The sequence below is a fragment of the Phacochoerus africanus genome, chromosome 1, assembly GCF_016906955.1.
Source record: "Phacochoerus africanus isolate WHEZ1 chromosome 1, ROS_Pafr_v1, whole genome shotgun sequence".
Taxonomy (NCBI): Eukaryota; Metazoa; Chordata; class Mammalia; order Artiodactyla; family Suidae; genus Phacochoerus; species Phacochoerus africanus.
The window spans coordinates 32,544,443-32,572,391 of record NC_062544.1 but is presented as its reverse complement, the minus strand read 5'-3'; the positions used below and the strand labels follow the sequence as shown (position 1 = coordinate 32,572,391).

General features: G+C 38.9%; 1 protein-coding gene across 3 annotated transcripts; it reads left to right on the top strand.

Moving 5' to 3' along the window:
• The first annotated feature begins 806 nt into the window (after positions 1 to 806).
• Positions 807 to 27,447, top strand: CDK7 (cyclin dependent kinase 7). 3 transcript variants are annotated; one of them, XM_047796229.1, is made up of 12 exons: positions 807 to 999; positions 1,353 to 1,412; positions 8,092 to 8,125; positions 9,602 to 9,669; positions 10,587 to 10,655; positions 13,623 to 13,733; positions 14,571 to 14,689; positions 17,416 to 17,515; positions 20,918 to 21,004; positions 23,850 to 23,999; positions 26,729 to 26,876; positions 27,256 to 27,447. In XM_047796229.1, exons 1-12 carry the CDS (start codon positions 934 to 936, stop codon positions 27,282 to 27,284), a joined length of 1,041 nt encoding a protein of 346 aa, XP_047652185.1. In that variant the 5' UTR covers positions 807 to 933; the 3' UTR covers positions 27,285 to 27,447. The 3 variants fall into 3 exon arrangements, with proteins under 3 accessions (XP_047652185.1, XP_047652267.1, XP_047652349.1); XM_047796311.1 differs by lacking the exon at positions 10,587 to 10,655; XM_047796393.1 differs by lacking the exons at positions 9,602 to 9,669; positions 10,587 to 10,655 and having other exon boundaries at positions 808 to 999.
• The last annotated feature ends 502 nt before the right edge of the window (positions 27,448 to 27,949 follow it).

The window sequence follows — 27,949 nt, the reverse complement described above, 5'->3', positions numbered from 1 at the left end:
CTTTTAACTGTGGTGTAGGTCGCAGATGTGGCTCATATCTGGTCTTGATGTGGCTGTGGTATAGGCTGGCAGCTGCAGCTCCGATTTGACCCCTAGCCTGGAAACCTCCATATGCCGTGGGGGCGGCCCCCAAAAGACAAAAAACAAAAGAAACAACAACAACAAAAAACTTATGAGAAAGTTGGGTACTGATCACAGATAACAATTGAGCACTTTGGCTAAACTTTGTGCAAGTTTCATCTAATTCTTGCAACCACCTATGATGTAGTTTATTACTTCACCTTACAGAGTCAAAAACTGATGACCAGAAGCGTTTTCCACAGAACAAACTTGTTTAGTTGACTTGGAACGTGTCTGCCTGGGCGTGTTTCTTCATAAAGGATTAAAAACGCCTTTGGACCAGCCCTTAAGAACTGGGCATTCGCTTAGGTAATCTAAAATTGTCGGTTTCTGCGTTCACAGTAACCATGGAGACAGGACACCCTCCAGCAAGAACCAAAAAGTGAAATCAGAGACAAAGCAATACACCCTCATACACACCTACTAAGTTCTTAACTGGAACGTCGTATCAGAGCGCCGGCCCGTCCTCGGTAGGGAAGAAAATATCCAAGATAAAATAGAGTACAGTTACCCATCATCGAGAAAACCCCCCCTTCCGCTACAATGGGCGATCACATGCTAAGGCCAGGCGGAGCGGGGCGGGGCGCAGCGCAGAATCTCACAGGAGCCCGACCAGGCGCAGCTTCCGCCTTGCGGCCCTCGGGCCGGCCTTACTTACAGCATGCCCCGCCCACCCCGGAAGTGGGGGCGGAGCTAAGCAAGCGTCGGTGCTCGGTAGACGGAAGTGGCTGTTGAGGGGATTTAAGGAAGCTTTAAATTCCTGCTGTCTTGAAAGTTCAGTCTCTTCAGCTGGAGTAGGGCTCCGCGCAACGGATGGCTGTGGACGTGAAGTCGCGAGCAAAGCGTTATGAAAAGCTGGACTTCCTCGGGGAGGGACAGGTGAGGCTCTCAGGCAGGGTTCGGTGGGCCCTGAGCCGGGAACGGCGCACCGCCTCACACCCTCGCAGGTTTTCGCGTGGAAGCCAGGAGACGGGCACGCTGCGTGTCCTCTTTGAGGAAGCTGCCCAGACGCCCTTGCTGCCCTGTGTCCACCGTGGCGGTGAGCCCCTGAGTAGCTCTCTCCGAAGAATGGTCTGGAACGGAACGTGGACGGCCCTACCACGTTTCAAGCCGCCGCGAGTTTGCTCCAAGAACCCTAGAGTCCCTTGCTTCGCAACTTCTAAAAAAAGTAAAAAAGCAAACACAAAGCAAAAAACTTAAAAAACTGACATTATTCCCGTATTTCTCTCTAGTTTGCCACGGTTTACAAGGCCAGAGACAAGAACACCAACCAAATTGTCGCCATTAAGAAAGTGAGTTAGTTTGCTCTTTTTCCGTGTCTCCTTGAAGATGTGTCTATGTGTGAGCTAACGGCTGGCTTTTTTACGACTGTTGACCGTGCTCTGCTAGTGAGGAGGTCACTTATGTTATTTTCAAAGAAAAGAGAATTTCTTAGTGTCTTGTGTTCCAAGATGGAACTCGGGTTGAACCAATGTTTTTGTTCCGTTAATTAAAATGAAGAGGAAGCTCTATATTATGTTGCATTGTAACTCAAACCTTCGCAAAGGGGACAAGTACTGCTAGCCTGTCGGGTCCTTATAATTACTTAATAATCTTTCCAGGCCCTATTTCTGACTTACCTGCATCCACTTTCTATATATCTGTATTTTCTGAGTACAGACTGACTGTGAAAGGCTTTTGCCAGCATTAATGGCATTGATGTGGTGCCTTTTTAAAAAATGATTTTAGTGTTTTTTTTTTTTAACTTGCAGTCCTTCAAGAAACTTGGGTCATGTTTCGCTGACTTGGTGTATGCCGAGCACGTTAATCCACATTTTTTTCATTTAACCCTCATAAAAGCCTAGTGACGTAGGTAAAGTATCCCTGATTTACACCTGAGGTGTCTGGGAAGAGATTAGGTGACTCAATAAGATGACACAGATAGTAATTGCTAAAGCTAGGATTTAGATCCAGGTGTCCTGCTTCCAGATTGATTGCCTTTTCCCAAGCTGCTGAATCAGTAACCCTCCTAAGAGAGGCTGTTTTTCTTAGATTTCAACAGCTGTGATGCAGGTGACCTCCATGTTCCTATTGCTGCTGCTGTTGCTTTGAATCTGGTTCTCCTTTCAGATTGCTGACTCCATCAAACCATATCCCTCTCGTTCACCTAGCACCTGGTTCCTACTCTTCCTTTCCACAATTATTCCTGCCATGGTTATCTTTCTTTACTTTTTCTGACTTCTCTCATCTCCAGTTCATGTTCTGTAAGCCAGTGCCATAGCTGCTGCCTTGTAAAACCTTTAACTTTCCTTATCCTTTTTATTTATTTATTTATTTATTTTCCTTTTTGCCTTTTTCTAGGGCTGCTTCCTGAGGCATATGGAGGTTCCCAGGCTAGGGGTCCAATCGGAGCTGTAGCCACCGGCCTACGCCAGAGCCACAGAAACGCAGGGATCCGAGCTGTGTCTTCAGCCTACACCACAGCTCACAGCAATGCCGGATCCTTAACCCACTGCGCAAGGCCAGGGATGGAATCTGCAACCTCCTGGTTCCTAGTGGGATTCGTTAACCACTGAGCCACGACGGGAACTCCTCCTTATCCTTTTTAAAGTTAACTTTATTAAAGTTTCATTGAAGTATAGTTGATTTATAATAAATAAAGTTATCTTTTCGATTCTAACCCTTTATTCTAGCCACACTGACCTTCCTGTCCCTTGAATATGTTAAACTCATTCCAGCCCCAGGATCATTACATTTCCTCTGCCTTCTGGTTAGTATATTTTTACTCGAAAAACTTGACAGGGCTGATTCCTTACTTATATCTCACTCAGGTATCTACTGCACATAGAGGTCTTGCTGGTCATTCAGTCTAAAACAGGTGTGCCTCCCTTTTCCTTGTGTTCTTTGCCATACTTCTCTGTTATCTTCATAGCATTTATCAAAACCTAAACTGCTTCTATCTATGAGTTTATTTTCTATTTACTACCACTCAAATTATTTTAGGACTGTGGCTACATTTGCAGACACTCATTAAAAATGTATTTGACTTGGGAGTTCCTGTGTAGTGCAGTGGGTTAAGAATCCAGCAGTAGCTGTGGCGCAGGTTGCAGCTTCAGCATGATTCAATCCCTGGCTCAGGAACTTCCACATGTTGTGAGTGTGCCCCCCTGCCCCCCCCCCAAAAAAGTATTTTGACTTGACTGACCGATACAATCTCTTCGCATGGTTGGCATGTTGAGTTCTGTGGTTTTCTGAAAATCCTAGTGGTTTTCTTGTTTGTTTGCTTTTATGATAAATTAGAATTTAGACTCCCATCTTTTTTCTCAGTGATAGACTTTTACCCCTTGAAAGTGACTCATAGTGGAATATCCTTTAACTTTTAATTTTTATTTCAAATAGTATATCTTTGTGGTTTTATGGAATGTAACCTTTATATAAATGGAATAAACCTTTAAAAATTGTGAATCACTATGTTGTACCCCTGAAACTTATATAATATTGTACATCAACTATATCTAAAAAAAAAAAGCAGAAATACTTCTCCTTCTACCAAACCAATTAAATTATTTCTCAAAGTATTTTTTTAATAAAGTCAGTTAATAGGCCAAACATTCCTTTCTCTACTCCTGGTTTTTACTCCTTTGAGCAATCACTTTCATCTCCAAAACTGTTTCTTGGGGTATTTACCTCCCTTTCTTTAGATAATATGCTTATATCATCATTTCTTGAGTGGTCTCCCTTCCCAACTTGAGACATTATTTATTTATTACTGTAAACGTTGTCACCTCCCTCCCAACACTTACTGCCTACTCCCACTCATTTGCCAACATGTTTAACTTTACAAAAAAGAAAAAATATGCTACATATTCTGCAGTCTTTCAACCATTACATCTTGGACTTTTAAAGCATCATTGATGTACCTTATCCTTTTAAAAGAGATCATGTTGAACTTATGTTTTCCATTTTATTTAACCAGTCCCTATTGGCCTTTTGGAACAATTCCTCATTTTTCAGTGTTTGTTTTATGTATCTCAACAATATATAGTATTGCATACCTTTAAACGCTTTCTCTGTCTCTCTCTCTATATATATATGTATAATATATATTCTGCAACTTGTTTTTCTGAATCAGTATTTCTGAAATCTTCTGTGTTGATATATATAGATTTGTTTTATTCATGCTTATGGCTGATTACATTTTGTTATATGACTATACTAAATTGGTCTAGCCACAAGTCTAGTTGATAAACATTTAGGCTTTTTTTTTTTTTTTAATGTTTTCCTGAAATACAGTCCTTCTGCAGACATTCCTATACATGTGTGAATTTCTCTAGAGAAGGTATCTATAATTGAAACCAGTTATGAATCATTGCTACATAGAGAATACGCAGCAGCAACATCACCACATATCGTCAAATTGCTCTCCAAAATGGTTGGATCACTTTAATCACCCACCACGTTCTCACCCTCTTTGTATGGGCAGACTTTACGACATTTGTCAATTAGATGGATCAAAAATGGTATGTGGTTGTTTTTTCAGTTAATAGTTCTCGGATAACAGTGAGGTTGATCATCTTTTCTTGATTTAGGTGTTTTTAGATTTTCTCCTACCTGTTTTTCTCTTACGTTGCTTACATTGTTTTTCTTGTTGATTTGGTGGAACTCCTTACATATTCTGATTATTGGTCCTTTGTCAGAAATGTCATTGCAGATCATTGTTGACAGAAATAATCAATAACCAAGCTATAAAAGACTATTATAAATCTATAAAAGAATAAAAGAGAGTGCTATTCAAGCCAAACTGAGGATTATAGCCCAGGAGACAGTCTCCCAGTTAGCTGTAGCTGAAAAAGTACGGTTTCCAGTATAGTTACATATCTTGTCAGAACAGAAAAGGTCAAGCATGACGGGGTACATTCCTTCAAAGTTTAAAAAATAAAAAATTAGCATGTACACAGTGAGTCAGGATGGCCCTGGCTCCCCAGAAGGGAGTCTTATCAAAGGAGTACTACCCTTGAAAGAGAGGAATTTGTCTTTATCTTCAAAGCCAACGTTCCTTACCTTTGGACAATGCACCTTTTAAAAAAATGGTTAAAGCAGAAATACAGTGTATGTCTGATAGGCCACAAAAAAGACTGTCCTAGTTAGCATGAAGTTTAAGTTAAATCATCCATAAGTCAGAATGACCTTCTCATACCTCAGTACCTTATCACCTCCCAGTCTTTGACTGGGCTTTTAGGTTTATTTATGGTATCTTTTGTGGCACAGATATTTAGAATTTTAATGTGATTAAATTTGTCATTTTTTTCCTGTATTGATTTCCTTGTGTGTTTCTCTACTGCCAGAATATAAAAGATTTCCCGTATTTGTTTTTTGTGTTGTTGTTTTTTTTTTCTTTTTTTAGGGCTGCACCTACAGCATGTGGAAGTTCCCGGTCTAGGGGTCAAATTGGAGCTGTAGCTGCTGGCCTCCACCACAGCCACAGCCACAGCAATGGGGGAATCTAAGCCATGTCTGCAACCAAAACCACAGCTCACAGCAATGCTGGATCCTTAACCCTCTGATCAAGGCCAGGGATCGAACCCGCAACCTCATAGTTCCTAGTCGGATTTGTTTCCACTGTGCCACGATGGGAACTCCTCTTCTAAAAGTTTTAAAGTATCACTTTTCACTTAGAGGTCTTCATTCTATTTGGAATTAATTTTTCTATGTTGTGTAATGTGAGGATCCATATTTTTTTCCAGCCCCCAACACTATTGATAGTATGTCCTTTTCCTGGTGAGTTGTAATGCCAGGTTCCAGTTGCTACTTGGATCTGTTTCTGGGCACACAGTTTCTTTTTCATTGTTTAATTTTTCTCCTTGTCCCTGTTCAAATACTATAGTGTCTTTAATTACTTTTGCTTCTGCTAAGTCCCACATACCTATTTTTCTTCAAAATTATCTTTGCTTACTCTATGAATCAGTTGAGAAATTTGAAACAAATCAGGAGAATTTGAATATGAACTAGTTGTTATATGCTGTTATGGCATTATTAATTTTTTTAGGTAAGAGAATGACATTATGGTTATGTAAGAAAATGTCCACGTTTTAGAGATGCCTACTTAAGTACATAGGAATTAAAAGACGTGGAGGAGTTCCCATTGTGGCGCAGTGGTTAACGAATCCGACTAGGAACCATGAGGTTGCGGGTTCGGTCCCTGCCCTTGCTCAGTGGGTTAACGATCCGGCGTTGCCGTGAGCTGTGGTGTAGGTTGCAGACGCGGCTCGGATCCCGCATTGCTGTGGCTCTGGCGTAGGCCGGTGGCTACAGCTCCGATTCGACCCCTAGCCTGGGAACCTCCATATGCCGCGGGAGTGGCCCAAGAAATAGCAACAACAACAAAAAAAGACAAAAAAAAAGATGTGGAGTCTGGGACTTAAAAAATTTATATTATAGATGACAAAAAGGGGAGGATGAATGAAGTATGGCAAAATATTGTTAATTCTTGAATCTGGGTGATAAAGTAAGATGGCTTCATGAAACTGATCTTTAATTATGTTTAGAAAATGTAATAATGTTTTACATTTTCTGTTCGTATAGCTCCTTTTCCATATAAAGTTTAGAATCCATTTGTAAATGTCCATGAAAAATACTGTTGTACTGTTCATTTAGTTGCATGGAATTTAAAGAGAACTGACATATTTGACATACTTACGGTATTGAGTTTTCCTGTCCATTAACATGCTGTGTTTATTTTGGTCTTATTTTTAAGCATGTTTTAAGTGTGTCTTACAATGTTCTTGGAAAGCTTCACATATCTCTTGTTGACTTTATTCCTAGGTGCCTTATATTTTTTGGTGCTGTTAATAAATGGGCTGCTTTTAAATAAAACGTTCTGTTTGTAGTATATAGATGAGGAATATTTTTAAAGGTAGAACAGCTAAGAGTTCCTGTTGTGGTGCAGCAGGTTAAGATCTGACATTGTCTCTAGTGGCACTGGTTTGATCCCCAGCTTGGCACAGTGGTAAGGAACCAGTGTTGCTGCAGCTGTGGCATAGGTCACAGCTGTGGCTCGATTTCTGTCCTTGGCCTGGGAACTTCCATATGCTGAGATTGTAGCTGAAAAAAAAAAAAAACCAAAAAAACAGTAGAATAGATGTTTTTCTGGAGTAGGTTTTTAAAATTTTTTTCTGGTATTCTTTTTTTTTTTTTTGTCTTTTTGCCTTTTCTAGGGCCGCTCCCGCAGCATATGGAGATTCTCAGGCTAGGGGTCTAATCAGAGATGTAGCCGCCGGCCTACGCAGGAGCTACAGCAATGCAGGATCCGAGCTGCGTCTGCGACCAGCTCACGGCAACGCCGGATCCTTAGCCCACTGACCAAGGCCAGGGATCAAACCTGCAACCTCATGGTTCCTAGTCAGATTCGTTAACCACTTGAGCCATGACAGGAACTCCTTGGTATTCTTGATTACGTTTAGTCATTGTATAAGGTAGTGAGTAAGCCCTTGTTCTTTAACCTGGCTGAACATATTAATGCAATTTGATGTGCTTATTCACAGTAACAGCAATTTAACTATTTTTTATATTCATCACAATTTGTAAGTTTTCTTTTGGAAAATGTAGTCCCTGAGAGCTTATTATTAGCCATGTTAAACATGTAATTTTATATGTTACCTATTTCCTCACAAGTAGGCTAACTTGAAGTGCTTTTTTGTTTATTAGCTGGTATGCCTTTAATTATTTGTTTCATATTTAATCTTAAGATCAAAGGCATTTGTTTTCTTAATTCTATTTGAATATGTAATTTAGAATTTAAGGGGCAGGGAATATTAGGCACTTGATCCTTTCTTGTTAATTTTTCCTTTCTGATTCTCACTCCCTTCTTGCCTGCATAGCTGTATGTGAGTTGCTGCATGTATTTGCTATGACTAAATTTTTGAAGTGTTTGTACATTATGCTAGGTCTGAACAACTGAATATATTTTTAATGTGTTGTTTTTTCCTCTACTAGATCAAACTTGGACATAGATCAGAAGCTAAAGATGGTAAGTGTTTCACATAATGTGACAGAATGGGAAAAGTTTATATTCTCATGGAGGAAAAGAAAAAAAATATTAAAGTTAACGATGGTTCTGGATAGTTTTTGCAGGGTCTGAGAAGAGTAAAGATAGGTGCAAAATAGAGCCTGGATACTTGTGCTTTCCTCAATTTGGGTGTTCAGACAAACATTCAATATCACCCAAGTAAATGGAAGACCACAAGGTTATTGGTGGCTTGTCTTGGTTTCTTCATTACTGTTTTAGGTGTCATTACAAGCCATCATTTCTTCATTTGCTGAGATTCTGGTTACTTTGAAAAATTCAAGATTCACGGAAATACACAAAGCTCTAGAATACATGCATGAAGGCAAGGATTTCTTTATTCCTTCTTCCAAATGTTTGTTTGCTGGAGTGCTAAGTCCTATTTAGTCATCAAGAAATAGTTCTATAAAAAGGACCCATCGTCTCTGTAACAACTAGTACCAGATCTTATTTAAAATTTTTTTTTTTTTGCTTTATAGGGCCGCACCCACGGGAGGTTCCCAGGCTAGGGGTCGAATGGGAGCTAAAGCTGCTAGCCTATGCCACAGCCACAGCAACGCCAGATCTGAGTCACGTCTTCAATCTACACCACAACCCACAGCAATGCCGGATCCTATTTTATTTTATTTATTTATTTTATTTTTTGTCTTTTGTCTTTTGTCTGTTGTTGTTGCTGCTGTTGTTGCTATTTCTTGGGCCGCTCCCGCGGCATATGGAGGTTCCTGGGCTAGGGGTCGAATCGGAGCTGTAGCCACCGGCCTATGCCAGAGCCACAGCAACGCGGGATCCGAGCCTCGTCTGCAACCTACAGCACAGCTCACGGCAACGCCGGATCGTTAACCCACTGAGCAAGGGCAGGGACCGAACCCGCAACCTCATGGTTCCTAGTCGGATTCGTTAACCACTGCGCCACGACGGGAACTCCAATGCCGGATCCTTATTAGCCCACTGAGCGATGCCAGGGATCAAACCCACAACCTCATGGTTCGCAGTCGGATTTGTTTCCCCTGCACCACAACGAGAACTCCTTGTTTAAAATTTTGAGTTCTATCTTTCGCTTTGGGAAAATGCTATTTAAGCACTAGTTTGCTGTTTAAAGAATCTGCCACTGATGTTCATAGGACAGAAGAGCGAAGCTGTTAACTTACCCCTATACGCCATATATTTGTACATGTTATTCCAGGAGTCTTCAGATCCGATATCGTACAAAGTGAATACCTTGTCATCATTTATCATAGTCTGTGTTAAACTTTGTTAAAAACAAAGCAATATAAATGGAAACAAGTATGTCATAAAACTTGTTAAAATAGCCCCTATTTTTCTGTAGAATATTCATTGCTATTTCCTCAGAGACTGACCTTTCCCCCCAAAAAATATGCTTGTAGGAAGGTTTGAGATTTCATAGTTATTTTTCACTGTTTTCTTTGACTTTTTATGTAGGTATAAACAGAACAGCCTTAAGAGAGATAAAATTGTTACAGGAGCTAAGTCATCCAAATATAATTGGTGTGAGTATGATCTAAGTTTGTTCTGGGATTTGGGACCCTACCTTGTTTTTTTTTAATTTTTACTTATATAAATTTCATTTTATATTTTTTGTCTTTTGTCTTTTTAGGGCCACACCCGAGGCATATGGAGGTTCCCAGGCTAGGGGTCAAATTGGGAGTTAGAGCTGGCGGCCTATACCACAGCAACACCAGATCGTTAACCCACTGAGCAAGGCCAGGGATCGAACCCACGTCTTCATGGATACCAATCGGGTTCATTAACCACTGAGCCACCACGGGAACTCTACCTTTTCTAAATGTGGTAGATGTTGATTGAAGGCTCAGCAGTGTGAGTCATTCTGGGTGAGCCTTTCAAAAAGGCTGAAATGTTTTGTCTATCCTGATTATTCCTGTAGGCAGTGTTTTTTAAACTATACAACTGATGAAATAAATACTCGAATATAGACTAATTTTGTCAGAGATTTTGAAGCCTAGAGAGCTCTACTCTAGTATGTGTTAGACCTTGAGCGAAGTTCCCTTGAACTCTGTGCTATATAGTCCCTATCTCACTGAGTTGTTGAGACTGGCTCACTGAATATACGTAAAGTGCCTGCCATAGAATGCACTCTTTCAGTGAATGATAGCTGCTGATGCTATTCCGAGAGTTTTCTTAAGTATCAAGGGTGGGAATTTTTCTGGATTACAGACTTAGATGAAGTTTTCATTAATTCATTTCTTAATTTAATTAACTCCCAAAATTGGTGGGGGTGGGGAAGGTTAAGTACTTAGTGATTTTTTTAAATAAAATTATTTAAACTTTACAAAGAATTATCAATAGTCCAAATGCTTGTAAAAATTTAAAAAATGACCTCAGTCAGTATAATATTGCTAAGTATTTAATAGAGAATCACTTTTTTTTTTTAAACTTTGATTTGCAGCTCCTTGATGCTTTTGGACATAAATCTAATATTAGCCTTGTCTTTGATTTTATGGAAACTGACCTAGAGGTAAGATTAAGATTCCTAGAGGAATTTTTTTCTTCCATTTATCAAAAGAGAATCTAAATGGTTTATTCTCTACCTTTGAAGTTACTGGTAGTCAAAAGAATGCTTAATTTTGTTGAAATGTGGGTGTACCTTTTTATTTTTGTTTGGGCCCATAGCATGCAAAAATTCCTGGGCCAGGGATCAAACCATGCCACAGCAGTGACAATGCTGGATCCTTAACTTCTAGACTGACAGGAAATTCCTGGATGTACTTTTTTTTTTTTTAAGGGCCACACCTATGACATATGGAAGTTCCCAGGCCAGGGGCTGAATCCGAGCCACAGCTACCACCTATGCTGCAACAGCACTGGATCCTTTAACCCACTCCGTCAAGCTGGGGATTGAATCCACAGTTCTTCATTGACTGAGTTACCTCAGTGAGGTTCTTAACCCACTGTGCTGCAGCGGGAGCTCCTACATTTGGCTTTTTAGGGCTGTACCTGCAGCATGTGGAAGTTCCCAGGCTAGGGGTTGAATCAGAGCTATAGCTGCCAGCTTATGCCACAGCCACACCAATGCTAGATCCGAGCCACATCTTCTGCCTACATCACAGCTCATGTCAATACCAGATCCTTAACCCACTGAACAAGGCCAGGGATTGAACCCACATCCTCATGAATATTAGCGGTTCATTACCACTGTGCCACAGTGGAGGTACTCTTAAGTCAAGGATCTTCTGAATCAATTACGCTTATTCCAGTGTTAAATACACAGAGTTGGATTTCTATAGAGTTTGTGTCTACCACATTCCCTGTACCTTTACTGACATTACTTTTTAGGAAAACAAGTATTTGTAATAAATGGCACAAATGAATGCTTCTACAGAAAAGAAACTCGGATTTGGAGAACAGACTTGTGGTTGTCGAGAGGGAGAGAGTAGATGGACTGGGAGTTTGGGGTTAGTAGATGCAAACTATTGCATTTGGAGTGGATAAGCAATGAGATCCTGCTGTATAGCACAGGGAACTGTATCTGGTCACTTGTAATGGAACATGATGGATGATAATTTGAGAAAAAGAATGTATATATATGTGTGTGTGTGTATGAGAGACTGGGTCACTCTGCTGTACAGCAGAAATTGACAGAACATTGTAAATCAACTATAATAGAAAAAATAAAAATCTTACCAAAAAACAAGTATTTGACTTTTGAGAACTTAAAGCTTTGTAGTATTATTACAGAATATCATTCTTTTGAAAGCCAAGTTTCTTTTTGAGAAAAATAAAATTTTATGCTTTTCGTTAATACTAAATTTCAAAAATGTATAATTTGAGAAGTTCTTGTGTGTCGCAGGAGGTTAAGCACCCAGCGTTGCTGCAGCTGTGGCACAGGTTGCAGTTGCAGCGTGGGTTCGATCCCTTGCAGGTGCGGCCAAACCAAAGGTGTGGAACAGTGGGATTCTCATACACAAAGGATATAGCCACTTTGAAAAACAGTTTCTTATAGTAAGATATACACTTAGGTATGATCTAGTAAATATCACTGCTCTGTGTTTATTCAAGAGAAGCAAAAACATAGCTATACAGGTGTTTAGCTGTGTTCATAATTACCCAAAATGGAGATAACCCAAATATTTTTCATCAGGTGTATGTATAAACAACCTGGTGCATTCATACAACAGAATAGTGTTTGAGAGTAACAAGAAATGAACTACTAAGATATGTAACAGTATAGATGAGTCTCAAATACAGTATACTAAATGAAAGAAGCCAGACTCAAAGAGCTCTTTATATTGTATGATTTCATGTATATGATTTTCTGGAAAAGGCTGAACTAAACATAGATCAGTGGTTGCTGGGGTTGGGAATCAGGGGAAGATTGAGTAGAGAGGGACCCAAGGGATTTGGGGGGGGGTCATAAAACTGTCTTGATAGTGGTGATTGCACAAACTGAGGTGTTTGTTAAAACTCACGGAACTGTGAGCTAAAAAGGGTGTATTTTACCTAACTTTTTTTTTTATAAAAGGGAATGTGAATTTTTAGCTCACGTAAGGATAGGTCTAGGAATAAACTGACTTGAGGCACAGCTCACAAGTGATGCCAACAGAACTGTTTTGCACTTAAACTCACTGTTTTCTTCTCTGTTGCCTTTTTGTTCATGGATGTAATTTCTCAGTGTAGTGGCTCAGGCCACTTGCAGACTTCTGTCCTTAGAATTTAATAATCCCTGAGGGAAGTTCCCGTCGTGGCTCAGTGGTTAACGAATTTGACTAGGAACCATGAGATTGCAGGTTCGATCCCTGGCCTTGCTCAGTGGGTTAAGGATCCGGCGTTGCCGGGAGCTGTAGTGTAGGTTGCAGATGCAGCTTGGATCCCATGTTGCTGTGACTAAGGCGTAGGCCGGTGGCTACAGCTCCGCTTAGACCCCTAGCCTGGGAACCACCATATGCCGTGGGAGCAGTCCTAGAAAAAAAAAAATCCCTGAGGAAAAAAAAGTCTTTTGTTCCTTTGATAGTGCAAGTATTTGGTGTGCCCTGCCTTACATATTCATCCCTGAATTAGTCTTCTGGGAAGTGGGTTGCAGTGTGGTAACTGACCATGCCTGGGTCATGAGTCTATCTCTGGAGGCCACAGGTAGTGGCCAGTCCTGTTTGAAGCATGTGAACTGAGCTGGGAACAGGTGGTTTCCCAAAGGAATGTTGAATGCCATTATCAGAAGGGGCTCCTTATCCTGGGGCAGGTGAAAACCACAGAAGTCTGCTATGTGGATGCCTAAAAACAGCAGTAGGTGGGAAAGCACTGCTTTCTTTCCAAACCAAAGATACTTTCCCTAACCACAAATTCTGATAGTGCTTCCTAGGGAGAGTTAGGCAGCCTCTCTTGAGGTTCTCCTCAATGAATAAATCCATTTTATGTCTCTAAGTGATTTTATATAGTGGAGTTTATTTGGAATAATAAAGTACCTGCACATTGTATGCCTGCCTTATAGGTTATAATAAAGGATAACAGTCTTGTGCTAACACCATCACACATCAAAGCCTACATGTTGATGACTCTTCAAGGATTAGAATATTTGCACCAACATTGGATTCTACATAGGGTAAGGTTTTTAGCCAAGTAGGATTGCTTTTTTACATTGTAGTCAAATTTTATGTCTCCCGTTTATTACACGAATGGTTAATGTCAATAGCTGATAACTGAGGACATTGTTAGAACCTAGCTCTTCTGGATTTAAGTCCAGAGTTCTTTGTGCTATGCTGTTTTGTGGGGGAGGAAAAAAAGCCAAAAAAAACAGTTGGGATTAAATTTTGCAATGCAAAAATGTCTGGAAAAATAGTGTTTATAGAAGCTCTGAAATTCTAGGAAGTAAATAAAATTTCTGAAATGGCTGAGTCATTGTTAGGAACACTGAGCTGTAGAACAAGGCTGATAATTTAGATAGATGTGCCTAGGTGCCTAAATACCTAAAAATGTATATCATTTATATTTAGTAAATCTCATACTTAAGCTAGGAATCCCTTTTAGGTTTTTGCTAGATTTTGAGGGCCATATTCCTCATCCTTTCTAAATGCATAATGTGTTTATTTACTAAAATTCATGTGTATTATTATTAAATTAGTAGCAGCTGTTTATTGAGTGCTTACCATGAGCCAGTCATTAGACTAGGCTTTTTATAGGAAATAAATTTAATCCTCACAGCAGCCTCAGGAAGTAGGTAAATTAAAGTTCAGAGAAATTAAGTACTTTGACCCAAGGTTTCAGTAATATGTCCAGTTTTTGTCCAGAATTTTGCATCAATGAAAAGAATTGATGGTAATTTAAATTAGGGGGGGGGTTACTCTGTTTCTGCTAAGCTTAAATTTAAGCCAACTAAATGTATCATTATGATATTCTCCTCTACCCTGCTTACTTTTTGTTTAAAACTTCCATAATACAGGATCTAAAACCAAACAACTTGTTGCTAGATGAAAATGGAGTTCTAAAACTGGCAGATTTTGGCTTGGCAAAATCATTTGGGAGCCCTAATAGAGCTTATACACATCAGGTTGTAACCAGGTAAGAATTCCTTAACTAACTGAAAGCTTATATATGTAGGGTATTCATCGTAAATGAGCATTATTTGGCTTCCCTGAAATTTTGGCACAGTTTCAGGGATTATTGTTGGAATTTATTAAAAATACAGCCCTTGGCATTCCCTGGTGGTCTGATGGTTAAGGATTTGGCATTGTTAGTGCTGTGGCTCGGATTCCATCCCTTGCTTGGGGACTTCTGCTTGCCAAAGGCATGGCCAAAAAAAAAAAAAAAAAAACCCAACCTGGCTCTTTTAATATGTGTATCTTACCACAGTGAAAAAAATAGTTCTTATTTCAAAAGGAGTTGAATTAACTCATTCCTCAGATATTTACCTAGTAATTTTGGTGTCTAATTTATACTTCTTTTATAGTTTAATTAGGTATGTTGAAACTTTAGTGGCTACGTAATCACCTGGATTTGGGGGCCTGTGTTTATTGATTGGTTATGATTCCATATTTTATATCATTCAGTGTGAATGAAAATACTCTCGACGAAGCAGTGCATTTATGTATATTTGGATTTTTTATATTAATGATATTTTCTTTTTTAAAATTTTTTTTTGGCTTTTTGTCTTTTCTAGGGCCGCACTCGCAGCATATGGAGGTTCCCAGGGGGTCTAATCGGAGCTCTAGCCACCAGCCTGTGCCAGATCCAAGCCACATCTGCAACCTACACCACAGCTCACGGCAACTCTGGATCCTTAACCCACTGAGTGAGGCCAGGGATCAAACCCACAACCTCATGGTTCCTATTCGGATTTGTTTCCACTGCGCCACAAAGGGAACTCCTCTTTTTATATTTTTTGTGTATAAAAACTAAAAATCAGGAGTTCCTGTTGCAGCTCAGTGGTAAAGAACCTAACTAGTACCCATGAGAATGCAGGTTTGATTCCTGTCCTTCCTCAGTGGGTTAATGGGGTTAAGGATCCAGCATTGCCATGAGGTGTGGTGTAGGTCACAGACTCTGCTCGGATCCATGTGGCTGTGGCATAGGCAGCAGCTACAGCTTCGATTCAACCCCTAGCCTGGGATCTTGCATGTGCTGCGGGTATGGTGCTAAAAAGACCAAAAAAACCCCTAAACCCAGAAAACCTAAATTTCACGTTAGATAGGAATGAAGACTTGATAATTCTTATCAGGATAGCATTTGTTAATTTCCCAGACTCTTAAGGATCTGAGAGATCTTGAGATTCTCTATCCTTTTAAATTACTCCTTCCAAATAGATTTTATTGAATATCAATCCCTGAGTGCTGAGTAAGAAGCAAGAGTTGTAAGTAGTAGTTCATGTAATTTTTGGAGAGTTTAACCCCACCGTTCACGAGGTCTGGGAACTCAGGTAAACAGGCACTCAGATTGCATACCCATGCTTTTCATCTACCAGTTTCTCATACTTCGTGCAAATCAAATGCTACTAATAGGTCACATTAATGTGAGAACTGAGGATTAACAGTTTAGATCAGTGATGTGGACATCTTGATAACCTAGGCAAAAGCAGTTTAGCTGGAGTGGTAGAATAAACGCCTGACTGAAAAGGGTTTAAGAGGATGAGAAAGAGGATATAAGAACTGACAACCAGAGGGTGAGGAGGGTAACTTTTCAGGGAAGTAGGGTCCATTTTCTTGTTAGTTTCTTTATTTTTTAGTTTATTCTCTAAGGCTAGAATAATGTATGTTTGTATATTGATGATATTAAAAATCTAGTAAAGAACAAGAAGTTGACATAGGAGAAAGAGGGTAGAGAGTTGCAGGAGCAGTGTCCTTGGAAATAAGCAAGAGAGCCTGGTATTTGTGCCCAGGCTGAGGGATTGGCTTTAAAACAGGGGTAGCTCATCCCCAATTACAGGTGGGCAGGCAGGTTGTGAGAGTACACATGACTGTAGGTGAGTCTGTAGAAAATTTCTTTCATTACTTGCATTTTTTCAATGAGGTAGGAATTAAGATCATTAGCTGAGAGGAGGAACGGTATTGAAGTTTTCTGGAGAAGGAAGTTGTTAATCATATAAAAGGGTGGGAGAGGAGTGGACTAAGGGTCTCTGTCATTTCCTGGCAGTAGTATGGGACTATTTGGTCTTGTAACCAATTTTTCTTTTTCTTTTTTTTTTGCCATTTCTTGGGCCGCTCCCGCAGCATATGGAGGTTCCCAGGCTAGGGGTCTAATCGGAACTGTAGCCACAGGCCTACATCAGAGCCACAGCAAGTGAGATCCGAGCCGTGTCTGCGATGTACACCACAGCTCACGGCAACGCAGGATCGTTAACCCACTGAGCAAGGGCAGGGATTGAACCCTCAACCTCATGGTTCCTCGTCGGATTCGTTAACCACAGCGCCACGACGGGAACTCCTTTTTTTTTTTTCTTTTTAGGGCCACCCTTGCAGCAGATGGAGATTCCCAGGCTAGGGGTCAAATCGGAGCTCCAGCTGGCAGCCTACACCACAGCCACAGTCACGCCAGGTCCAAGCTGCATCTTTGACCTACACCGCAGCTCACGGCAACACCAAATCCCCAATCCACTGAGTGAGGCCAGGGATTGATCCTGAATCCTCATGGATCCTAGTCGGGTTCGTTAACCACTGAGCCACAAAGGGAACTCTGAATTAATATATCCATAAGAGTGAATTTCATCAGTGGATGTTGTTTCACTGAGTTTTCTCTAAGAAGTACTTTAATAATTCATTCTTAAAATGACAATATATCTTGTTGTTCCTCAGATGGTATCGGGCTCCTGAGCTACTATTTGGAGCTAGAATGTACGGTGTAGGTGTGGACATGTGGGCTGTTGGCTGTATATTGGCAGAGTTGCTTCTAAGGGTAAGTCTTAAATTGATGTACACATTTCAGTATTGTTCTAGAAGTTTGTTCTTACAATTTGTATAAGAATTATCTTCCCAGAGGTAATTTCCAGAGAGGGACCATCCTAAAAACAAAAAGGCAACAGAGAGAACAATTTTAAAAAAACAAAAACAAAAAACCTCTGCAAAATGCAGCCTTTTTATTAATACTAATGCGAAATGAGAGGCCTCCCATTTAGGACCATAGTTTTATTGTAGATCATTTCTATGTTCTGAGATAGACCTAGAGTAAAACTCTCACTGAGTTGTATGTAATATGGTACTATCTCTACAGTAACTAAATGTGTGTGGATGAACGTCTGTACTCCTTTTTTGGGGGGCTGTTTTAAAGGACACTTTAAGAGATGTAATACCAACCACAGCAGCTGCAACTCTGCATCACTTTAATGTATGAGGGGAGCATTTCAGTTCTCTTTAAGCAGAGCAGACATAGTGGTCCTAAGACCATCTTACAATGAAGCATTTTCTCACTTCCTTTTACTAGAGAGAAAGGTGCCATTTTGGAAAGTTTTTTTTTAGCCATAAAGTTTAGTTTAGCCCTTCTCAGTGATGAAGGTAGAGGAATATTGAGGAATCTCACTAAGGCTGACTTTTTTTCTCCCTAAATTCCAGATTCTAGCTCTTACTCTCCCTCTCCTCAAGCTACATATATTTAAAGAAATGTGAACCCAAAACATGAAAATCTACTTATTTCCTTGAACACAAAAAATAGCTTTGCTACACCAGAGAGAGAAGTTACCTTCTTAAATGTCTTTTTAGTTTAGTGTACGTTTTATGCATCATCTTGAGAAGCTCACCCCTCAGAATACTTGTATGTAGAAGAAAGTCTCACATTTAGGCTTGGAGGTAATATCAGTAATCCCTGTGCTAGTAATGGGACCTTTTGAATCATCTGGTGTGACAGCTCCGCTACTCAAAAGAACATAGAGTTTACTAGAAGTTTACATTCAAGAATCTATGAACTCTCAAAAGCATAGTTCACGCATGACCAAGACAAAATGGAATTCCATAGCCCCTAGTCATGACTGATCATTCCATTTAGAAAGTCAGTGGAAACAAATAGCAGTTGAGAATATTCTTCCATGGTTGTTTTGTTTTGTGGTCTGTGCCTGCGGAGGTTCCTAAGCCAGGGATCAAACTTGTGCCACGGCAGTGACGATGCCAGATCTTTAATCTGCTGAGCCAACAGGAAACTCCCAGTGATTCATTTTTTAAAAGACAGCTTTTTTTTTTTTTTTTTTTGCTTTTCAGGGCCACACCTTCAACATATGGAGGTTCCCAAGCTAGGGGTCTAATCAGAGCTACAGCTGTCAACTTACACCACAGCCACAGCCATGCAGGATCTGTGCCGTGTCTGCAACCTACACCACAGTTCATGGCAATGCCAGATCCTTAACCCACTGATTGAGGCCAGGGATTGAACCTGAAACCTCATGGTTCCTAGTCAGATTCGTTTGCACTGTGTTGTGACAGGAACTCCATAAATATGTAATTTAAATAGTGGTTGTATTAAGTCTGGGTCCAATCACAATATTGAAGCCACACATTTATTTGAAAAGGGAAGCGTAATATAAAGAATTATAAAAAATAAACTATGACAAGAGGTTGGAATAATGAGGGACTGACTTATAAAAAGTAAAGAGAACTCTAAATATAGGACTAGCAGATATAATGAGCAGCCCCTCATACCTAGGGGTAACCCTAGGACTAAGAGCACCCAAAGAAGAAGACCCACAGGGCTGAGATCTAGATCTCTTGAAGAGGGCTCAGAGGATGGCAGAGAAGCTGCCGTAGAGCTGTGCTGGCAGAACTTGCCGAAAATCTGCTCTCCAGAACGTGGAAATCTATTCTCTTGGGATGTGGAGGAAAGCATTTCTTTGGAGCTGCTCTGCCGCAAGACCATCTCCCAGGGGTTCTAGAGGGAAGCTGCTGGCTTCTGTGCACTGTTGGAGCTGGGCACTGGAAAAACTGCCCACACTGCAGGAACCTGGTATTGATTCTAGAAGCTGAGAGTGCTGCAGGAGCCTGCCAGGCAAGCAGGCTGGAGCCAGGAAGCAAAACTCTGTTCTTCCTATAATGTCTCTCCAGCATTCTCTACTGACAAAATTTAACTTGCAAAGGAAAAATATTTAAAGGGCCCAGATCCACTATTACAAGAAGTCAAAAAGGGTGACTTTGGAATATATTGATAACTGGCAGAGGTTGGTTTTGTTTTGTTTTGCTGGTAGAGTTTCACAGTAATAAAAATGTTGGATACTTGGTACTTAATCTCATGTCTTCCCAGTAATTCTGTAAATTTTCATAGCCCTTAACAGTGCCAGAAGCCTCACAGAGTAGCGAAAACTCCTTTTTTCTTTTCGGTATATTTACATGTCTGAGAATGGTTTGAATATAATGTCTTTGTACGGCAGAATTTATCATTTTGTATCAGCTTACTAAATATTTAACTTGTAATTATTTATCTCCTTAAAGTTGGCCCATATAGCTCTTTAGAGATAGTATTTGCAAAGAGGTCATTTAAATAAGATTGGGATATAGATGTATTCTCTTGCTTCCTAGCACTTGCACCTGCCCTTTTACTGGAATAGTTTTCTTCTTCCGTCTTAGATTTTTCGTTTGCAACTCTCCTCTTTGCTCTTCGGAAACTTTCACGACCACTTCTGTAGGAGTCTTCCCTGCCCTGTCTAGAGTGTCTTAGGTGCAGTTCCTGTGTGGGCTGGGATCCTATCCTGTGCTCTCACTAAACATATCGTCTTGTTTGGTGGTAGTAGTAGTATCACTGTGCGCCATGTTCACTCCAAGGGGGAGTGGGGGCTGTCTTGTTCCCTTGTTTAAATGCCTATGGCTTAGCACAGTGCCTCTTACATGCTAAGTATTTATTAACGATTTGAGGAGTGAATAAAATGGGCAGTGTGGTGGTACTCTTGGTTATCAACAGCAAGATCTAATGCCACATTTGGTGTATCTTAGACCACATTTAAGTTCCTGTTAGTTTAGTTGTTCTTTCTTTGTTTTTTTTTTGTCTTTTTGCCATTTCTAGGGCCGCTTCCTGCAGCATGTGGAGGTCCCCAGTCTAGGGGTCTAATCAGAGATGCAGCCACCAGCCTACGCCACAGCCACAGCAATGCGGGATCTAAACTGCGTCTGCAACCTACACCACAGCTCACAGCAACGCTGGATCCCTAACCCACTGAGCAAGTCCAGGGATCGAACCCGCAACCTCATGGTTCCTAGTTGGATTCGTTAACCATTGCGCCACGACGGGAACTCCAGTTTAGTTTTTCTTACTAAGTTTTTAGTATTGTTTGTGTAATAGCTATCACAAACCATCTTGAATTACCTGCCTCTCGCTTTCTCTCAGGTTCCATTTTTGCCGGGAGATTCAGACCTTGATCAACTAACAAGAATATTTGAAACTTTGGGCACACCAACTGAAGAACAGTGGCCTGTAAGCCATCATACATTTTCTTTGAAATTTAGTTAGGATTCTGTATAGTACTGTAATGTAAATATTACTTAAAGAAATGTGTTAACGGTCCTAATTTGCTAGTAATATGTACTCACTGCAAAATTTATACAAAGTTAAAGTTGTGATATACCATCCAGCCTCATATAAACATTATAGCCCTCCCCCATCCAAGGGTTAATCACTGTTTCTTGGTGTGATTACATAAAGAATTGTTTTTTTTTTCTTTTTTCTTTTTTTTTCCTTTTTTCTGATCAAAAATGGGATCACACCATATGATTTTTATTGTAACCAACTTGTTCTTTTTTCTTAAATTTACTGTTAATGTTTTCCTTTTTAGGCCATATATATAGTATTTCATTTTATGGATGTTCATTTTTGTTTATCAACATCTTGATGGATTTAGTTATATTCATTGAATTTTCACTAACACAATCAAGATTTTTTAGTATTATGATTATTTTTAACCCGTTAGATTTTTTGCAAAAGAGTAATACTAAATCTCTGATAAAAAATTTGCAACACTGTAAATTGCTACATTTTACGTATTACAGTTCAGTAAAATTTTCACTTGTTTGTTCTTAATATTGTAGACTTTTTGATTTTCCTTCCCTATATATAGCCTGAGGAAAAAAAAAAATACTGGAAAAGAAAATTTTTAATCAGCCTCTTTACCTTCTGATTAAAACTGTAATGAAGTTTCTTTTATGCAGAGTTCTGTGCCTGCCTGCTTGGACCTCTCACAAGTGTCCTAGCTTAATAAATCTATTTCTTCCCTAAAAAAAAAAAAGTTTCTTTTGTGCTATTACTTCCTCAGCTTTCCAATTGAAAGTTGACTGTGAGTTCTAATAGCTATCATTTATCAGACACTTAGCTCTATACCATTAGTATATAAGGTAAAGTTATCATAAGTTATGTTTAATTTTCCTAATAATCCTATTAAAGTACTGTTATTCCTATTTTACAGATGAGACAACTGGGTTTTAGTGAGATTAAATAACTTACCTGAAGCTACCCAGGGTCAAGAGCTAGGACTCCAGTCTGAATCTGTCTGACTTAAGAGCTGTATTTATACTATTCTGTACTTTTCTCTCTGACATGATTTTCTAAATAGTAGTTAGTTACTGATGTTTCCTTCAATTTTTAAAAATTCTTTTCTTTGTAATTTAATTTTATTCTATTTTATATAATGATTTTTATTTTTTTCCATATGGCTGGTTTACAGGGTTCTGTCAATTTTCAACTGTACAGCAAGGTGACCCAGTTACACATACATGTATACATTCTTTTTTCTCACATTATCATGCTCCAGCATAAGTGACCAGACATAGTCCCCAATGCTACACAGCAGGAATTTAAAAATTCTTGTTTTTATTACATGCAAAAAGAAATAACAGAGGTATCCCTTGCACCCTTTACCTCTCTTCCCACAATGGTACCATCTTACAAAATTGGTATAATGTCACAACCAGCACGCCAACATGTGAATGTACAGGACCTCATGTTGCCCTTTTACAGTCACCCACTTTCTTTCTACTTCCACCCCTACCTTACCCCCTGCCAATCACTAATACGTTCTCCATTTTTATAACTTTGTCATTTCAAGAATATTATAAATGGAGTCATATAATATGTAAACTTTTGAAATTTACTTTTTTTTTCCCCCACATTCAGTATAATTCTCTGCAGATTTATCCAGGTTGTTGTGTATCTCAGAAATTCATTGTACCAGTTTGCCTAACTATTTGCTCATTGAAGGACATCTGCATTGTTTCCAGTTTACTATAAACATTCATTACAGGTTTTTGTGTAAGCACAAGTCTTCTTTTATCTGGGATAAATGCCCAGGAGTGCAGTTGCTGAGTCATGGTAGTTGCATATATAGCTTAAGAAACTGCCAAACTACTTTTCAGAGGGGCTGTATTCATATTATAGTCTCACCAGCAGTATGTGAGTAACCCATTTTCTCTGCATCCTCTCCAGCATTTGGTGGTGTCACTTTTTTATTTTAAGCATTATGAGGGGTTTGTAGTGATAGCTCATTGTGATTTTAATTTTTTCTTCCTTAATGACTGCTGATGTTGAATATCTTTTCATATGCTTATTTGTCATCTGTGTAGCTTTTTTTTTTGGTCTTTTTTTAGGGCCACACCTGTAGCATATGGAAGTTTCCAGGCTGGAGGTCTAATTGGAGCTGTAGCTGCTGGCCTAACGCCACAGCCACAGCGACTCAGGGTTGGAGCTGTGTCTCTGACCTACAACACAGCTCACAGCAATGCCAGATCCTTAACCCACTGAGAAGGGCCAGGGATTGAACCCTGTGGCCTCATGGATGCTAGTGAGATTTGTTTCCACTGAGCCACAATGGGAACTTCTCATCTGTGTAGCTTTTTTTTTTGGTCTATTTAGGGCCACACCCTAAAAAACATTTATACAAATTTGAGAACTCTAGACCTCCTTACAACATTGAATCCTCTAATCCATACGATAGATTTTAGCATTTATTTGGAGCTTTGATTTTGTTTCATCAGAGTTGTACAGCTTTCATTATATGAGTCCTACACATTTTGTTAGACTTTCAACAAAGCATTTCATTGTTTTCCAGTGGTTCTAAATGGTATCCACATGTTTATTGTACAGTTGATTTTTTTGGAATTGTTATCTTACTGTAACATTGTTCACTTAGTTCTAAGAGATTTTAAATAGATTTCTTGGGATTTTCTGCATAGATCATTGTATCATGTACACGGCCGTTTTATTTTTCACTTGAGGTCTATATACCTTTCAATAGGTATGTTCTTAATGAATTATAAAAATATTTTTACAGGACATGTGTAGTCTTCCAGATTTCGTGACGTTTAAGAGTTTCCCTGGAATCCCGCTACAACATATCTTCATTGCAGCAGGAGATGACTTGCTAGATCTCATACAAGGCTTATTCTTATTTAATCCATGTACTCGAATTACAGCCACACAGGTATTTTAACATATCTTTTGATTTCTTAATGTTTTCTAATATTCTTAAAATACTGAAAAGATGTGGTTCTGTTTTTTTTAACTTAATTTTTTATTGAAGTATAGTTGATTTATCTGTTTTGTTTTAAGGAATAACAGATTCATCTTCTCCCTAAGCTACAGACACTGTTCAAGACTGGTATTAAATAATATAATGCACATGCAGGTGCAGGAGAGTTTACTCTTGCTTAGGAACATATAAATACACTTCTATTTGATAATTAATTTGCTTTCAACTTGAAAGTTTACTTAGGAAAAATATAAGGTTTTTGTATTTGTAAAGATACTGGTATATTTCAGTTAAATTCTTATGTGTTAACTTAAATCTCGTGCCAAAGCCTGTGCCAAAAGTATTTTGTTCAGTTTTTTCCCTATAAAATGCAGTCTAGATGTGCATGCTGGTCATTGTGGCAGTCCAAAAGTGATAATGGGAGTTCCCACCAGGGCGCAGCGGAAAAGACTCCAACTAGGAACCATGAGGTTGCAGGCTCGATCCCTGGCCTTGCTCAGTTAAGGATCTGGCGTTGCTATGAGCTGTGGTTTAGGTCACGGATGCAGCTCAGATCCTGCCTACAGCCTGTGGTGTAAGCTAGCAACTGTAGCTCCAATTTGACCTTTAGCCTGGGAACCTCCATATGCTGAGAGGTGAGGCCCTAAAAAGCAAAAAAGAAAAAAAAAAGAAAGTGATAATGGAAAAGTTTTTTTTTTCTTTGTTTTAAAAGCCACACACACAAAAGAAAAACAAGCACACACAAGTGGATGGAGTTAATAACACTTAAAATTGAGGCAGGGAAATGCAGTGCAAAAATGCAACACAGTACAATGATTTGGCTTCATAAAAGGAGAGACTGAAATGTCTCAGATCTTCATATCTGGCAGAACATGTTAATGCACCATATATCAGGGATACAAAGTGGATTTTTTTTCACTTAAATTTATTACAGACTCATTGTTTAACTCATTTATTTCTATTATTAGCCTTCTATTCTTAGCAGCATGTGCTACATTGATGCATGTATACTATGTATTTTACCATTGGAATTACCCTTCTAATTTCAAACAAGTAACTCATTTTTACTTTTTCACCCAGGCGTATATACATATTATCTCCAGCATAAGAAACTTGAGGCCAGATAAGATTATCTAGAAAGTTATTATCATTAACAGTAAAACTCAAAATTTATAGAAAAATGCTAATTGTGATAACTTGTTTGGGTTGTATATTGATAGAATGAATTTATTTTAATGGGTTTTGGCTTGTGGATATTTAAAAGTTGAAATGAGATATTCTTTCTTTCTTAGATCTCTTTGTAGCTCAGAATTAGCTTAATTTACTTAGGGAACTGCTACGATTTGGAATTAATGCTTTTTGTAAGTGCAACTCTTTTTTTTTTTTTCCCCATTTCTTGGGCTGTTCCCTGTTGACATACGGAGGTTCCCAGGCTAGGGGTCGAATTGGAGCTGTAGCTGCCGGCCTACACCACAGCTCACCACAACGCTGGATCCTTAACCCACTGAGCAAGGCCAGGGATCAAACCCACAACCTCATGGTTCCTAGTCAGATTCGTTAACCACTGAGCCATGACGGAAACTCTGAAACTCTTCTAAAATAAGAAATCTCTAAAGTATTCCTGCAGATAATATTATGTTGACTGGTGGAAGGAGGTATTAAAGTTTATATGACTTTTTTTTTGTTCCTTAGAGAATTATCCAAAAGGAAATGTCCTAAATTAATGTGGCTCTTGAACAGTACTACGATGCAAATAAAGTATGAACTTGACAATTTTGTCATCTAGAATAAAACTTTTTATTGGAATTTTGGACCTGAGTGAAAATATCATATTATAGAATATTGGACTGGTAGTAAATAGAAATAACCTTGGGCAAGTATTTCCAAGAAAATTACTGTCAATTTGTAGTGGATTATTGGATTTTAATCCATTGTTTCCAACCTATTGCATCTTTTAAAAAGTTTTATTTCTAAGAGTTTAGATGAGATGGTGAGTCCCCTATAGCACAGCGTGTTAAAGATCTGGTGGTGGTGTCACTGCAGAAGCCTGAGTCACTGCTGTGGCGCAGGTTTGATCCCTGAAACATCCATATGCCATGGGAGCAGCCAAAAAAAAATATACATGATTTTGAATTTGAATACATATAGATGTTCTGACAGATAAACTTGAGAGTTCTTTTTAAGCAAGTTTCTCTCTTTGTGTTTTGAACTGTAGAGCATATAATGTGTAGAGAGCTGAATTATGCAATATCTTATTAAGGATATTTCATGTTTAGTACATGCTATTTATGGAAAAATTTGAAGGTAATCTTTTTCTTATCATGGAATTGTCAGTGAATCTTAGGCTGCTAGATGTTTTTTCTTTCTTTTTTTCAGAGGAGGTGGGCAGCTGCATGCCTGGCATATGTAAGTTTCTACACTAGGGAGCAAATCCGAGCTGCAGCTGTGACCTACAGCTGTGGCAGTGCTGGATCCCTAACTCACTGTGCCACAGCAGGAACTCCTGCGAGATGTTTATTTGTATTAATTTGCATGTCCAATACTTGAAATTAAGTTTGTGAAGGGGATTGTTCACATAGTATTGTTAATGCTCCTTACAGTTTTGGAAGTTAGATTTTCTTAAACACAATTCAGATACTCACTTAAAGCCTTACTTTCCTTGTTACCTTTTCTTTCGAAAGGCTTTGAAAACTAAGTATTTCAGCAATCGGCCAGGGCCAACACCTGGATGTCAGCTGCCAAGACCAAACTGTCCAGTGGAAGCTTTAAAGGAACAGTCCAATCCTGCTGTGGCAACAAAACGGAAGAGAACAGAGGCCTTGGAACAAGGTAAAACTCTTGTTTTCATGGGAAATGAGTGAACTCTGAAAACTCCAGATAACTGATACATAGGTAGTAGCTGAAGGGCAGCAGAGAAATGGAGACTGTTTATTTGTTCAAAACTTCAATTACGTAAAGTAGAATGTGGTATTTTAGCTATATTTGCTTCAATTGAGAATATTTACGTAATGCTTTTTAAAAGGACAGTTTTGAGTGTATCTCAGAATTATAAGAAGAACTGTCAGTGTGTACCCTATTTTATAAAATTCCTACTGGTACATTGTATTAGAAAACCAAAGCAAGTAAAAATAAATGTAGTTGGAATGCAGTGACTGGTTAAAATCGCTATAAGATGAAATGTAAACAACCTCATTTTTTCCCCCCCCAGGAGGATTACCCAAGAAGCTAATTTTTTAGTTACAGAGAACACTGGACAATATTCTACTACTGAAGGAAATAGTGGAAAAGGCAAATTAGTAGAAAAATAGTAAACATTAAGTAAAAAAGGAATTTGTAAATATTCTACCTGTGTAAAATATGTAAAATTGGGTTATTTTTATTAAATGTATTTTAAAACAAACAATTCTGATTTTTCTGATTAGAGTGCAATGTAAGATAAATTCAAGTTTCTGAAATGTAGAATTGAAAATGCAAATGCATTAAGGAAACCTTAATAAGAATAATTTTCAGTTATTTTAGTGATCCGGCCCAGATAGCATTACAGATTTGTAGTAAAGGGAGTAGTACTGAAAACTAGGAAAACAGTAGTGATGTAGCAAATACCTACTACCCTGACTTAACAAATGTTATATATTAAATGGGGGAAAAAAAAAAGGAAAGAATAACATTACAGATAAAATTGAGTTCCCTTTACTGTGTCGTTCCGTTTTATTTTTTTCCTTTTCACCCTCCCCAAAGGAGAATGACTCAGGAAATGAGTATGTCCTCCCATCAGTTAATAGTGCTATTTTAGAAGAATGCCTGTGGTAATGTACAGCATTTGGGTCTCAAAATTTTATGAGTGGTAGACTGTACATCTCATACAGCACTTTTTTTTTTTACTCAAAATTTTAATATTTTAT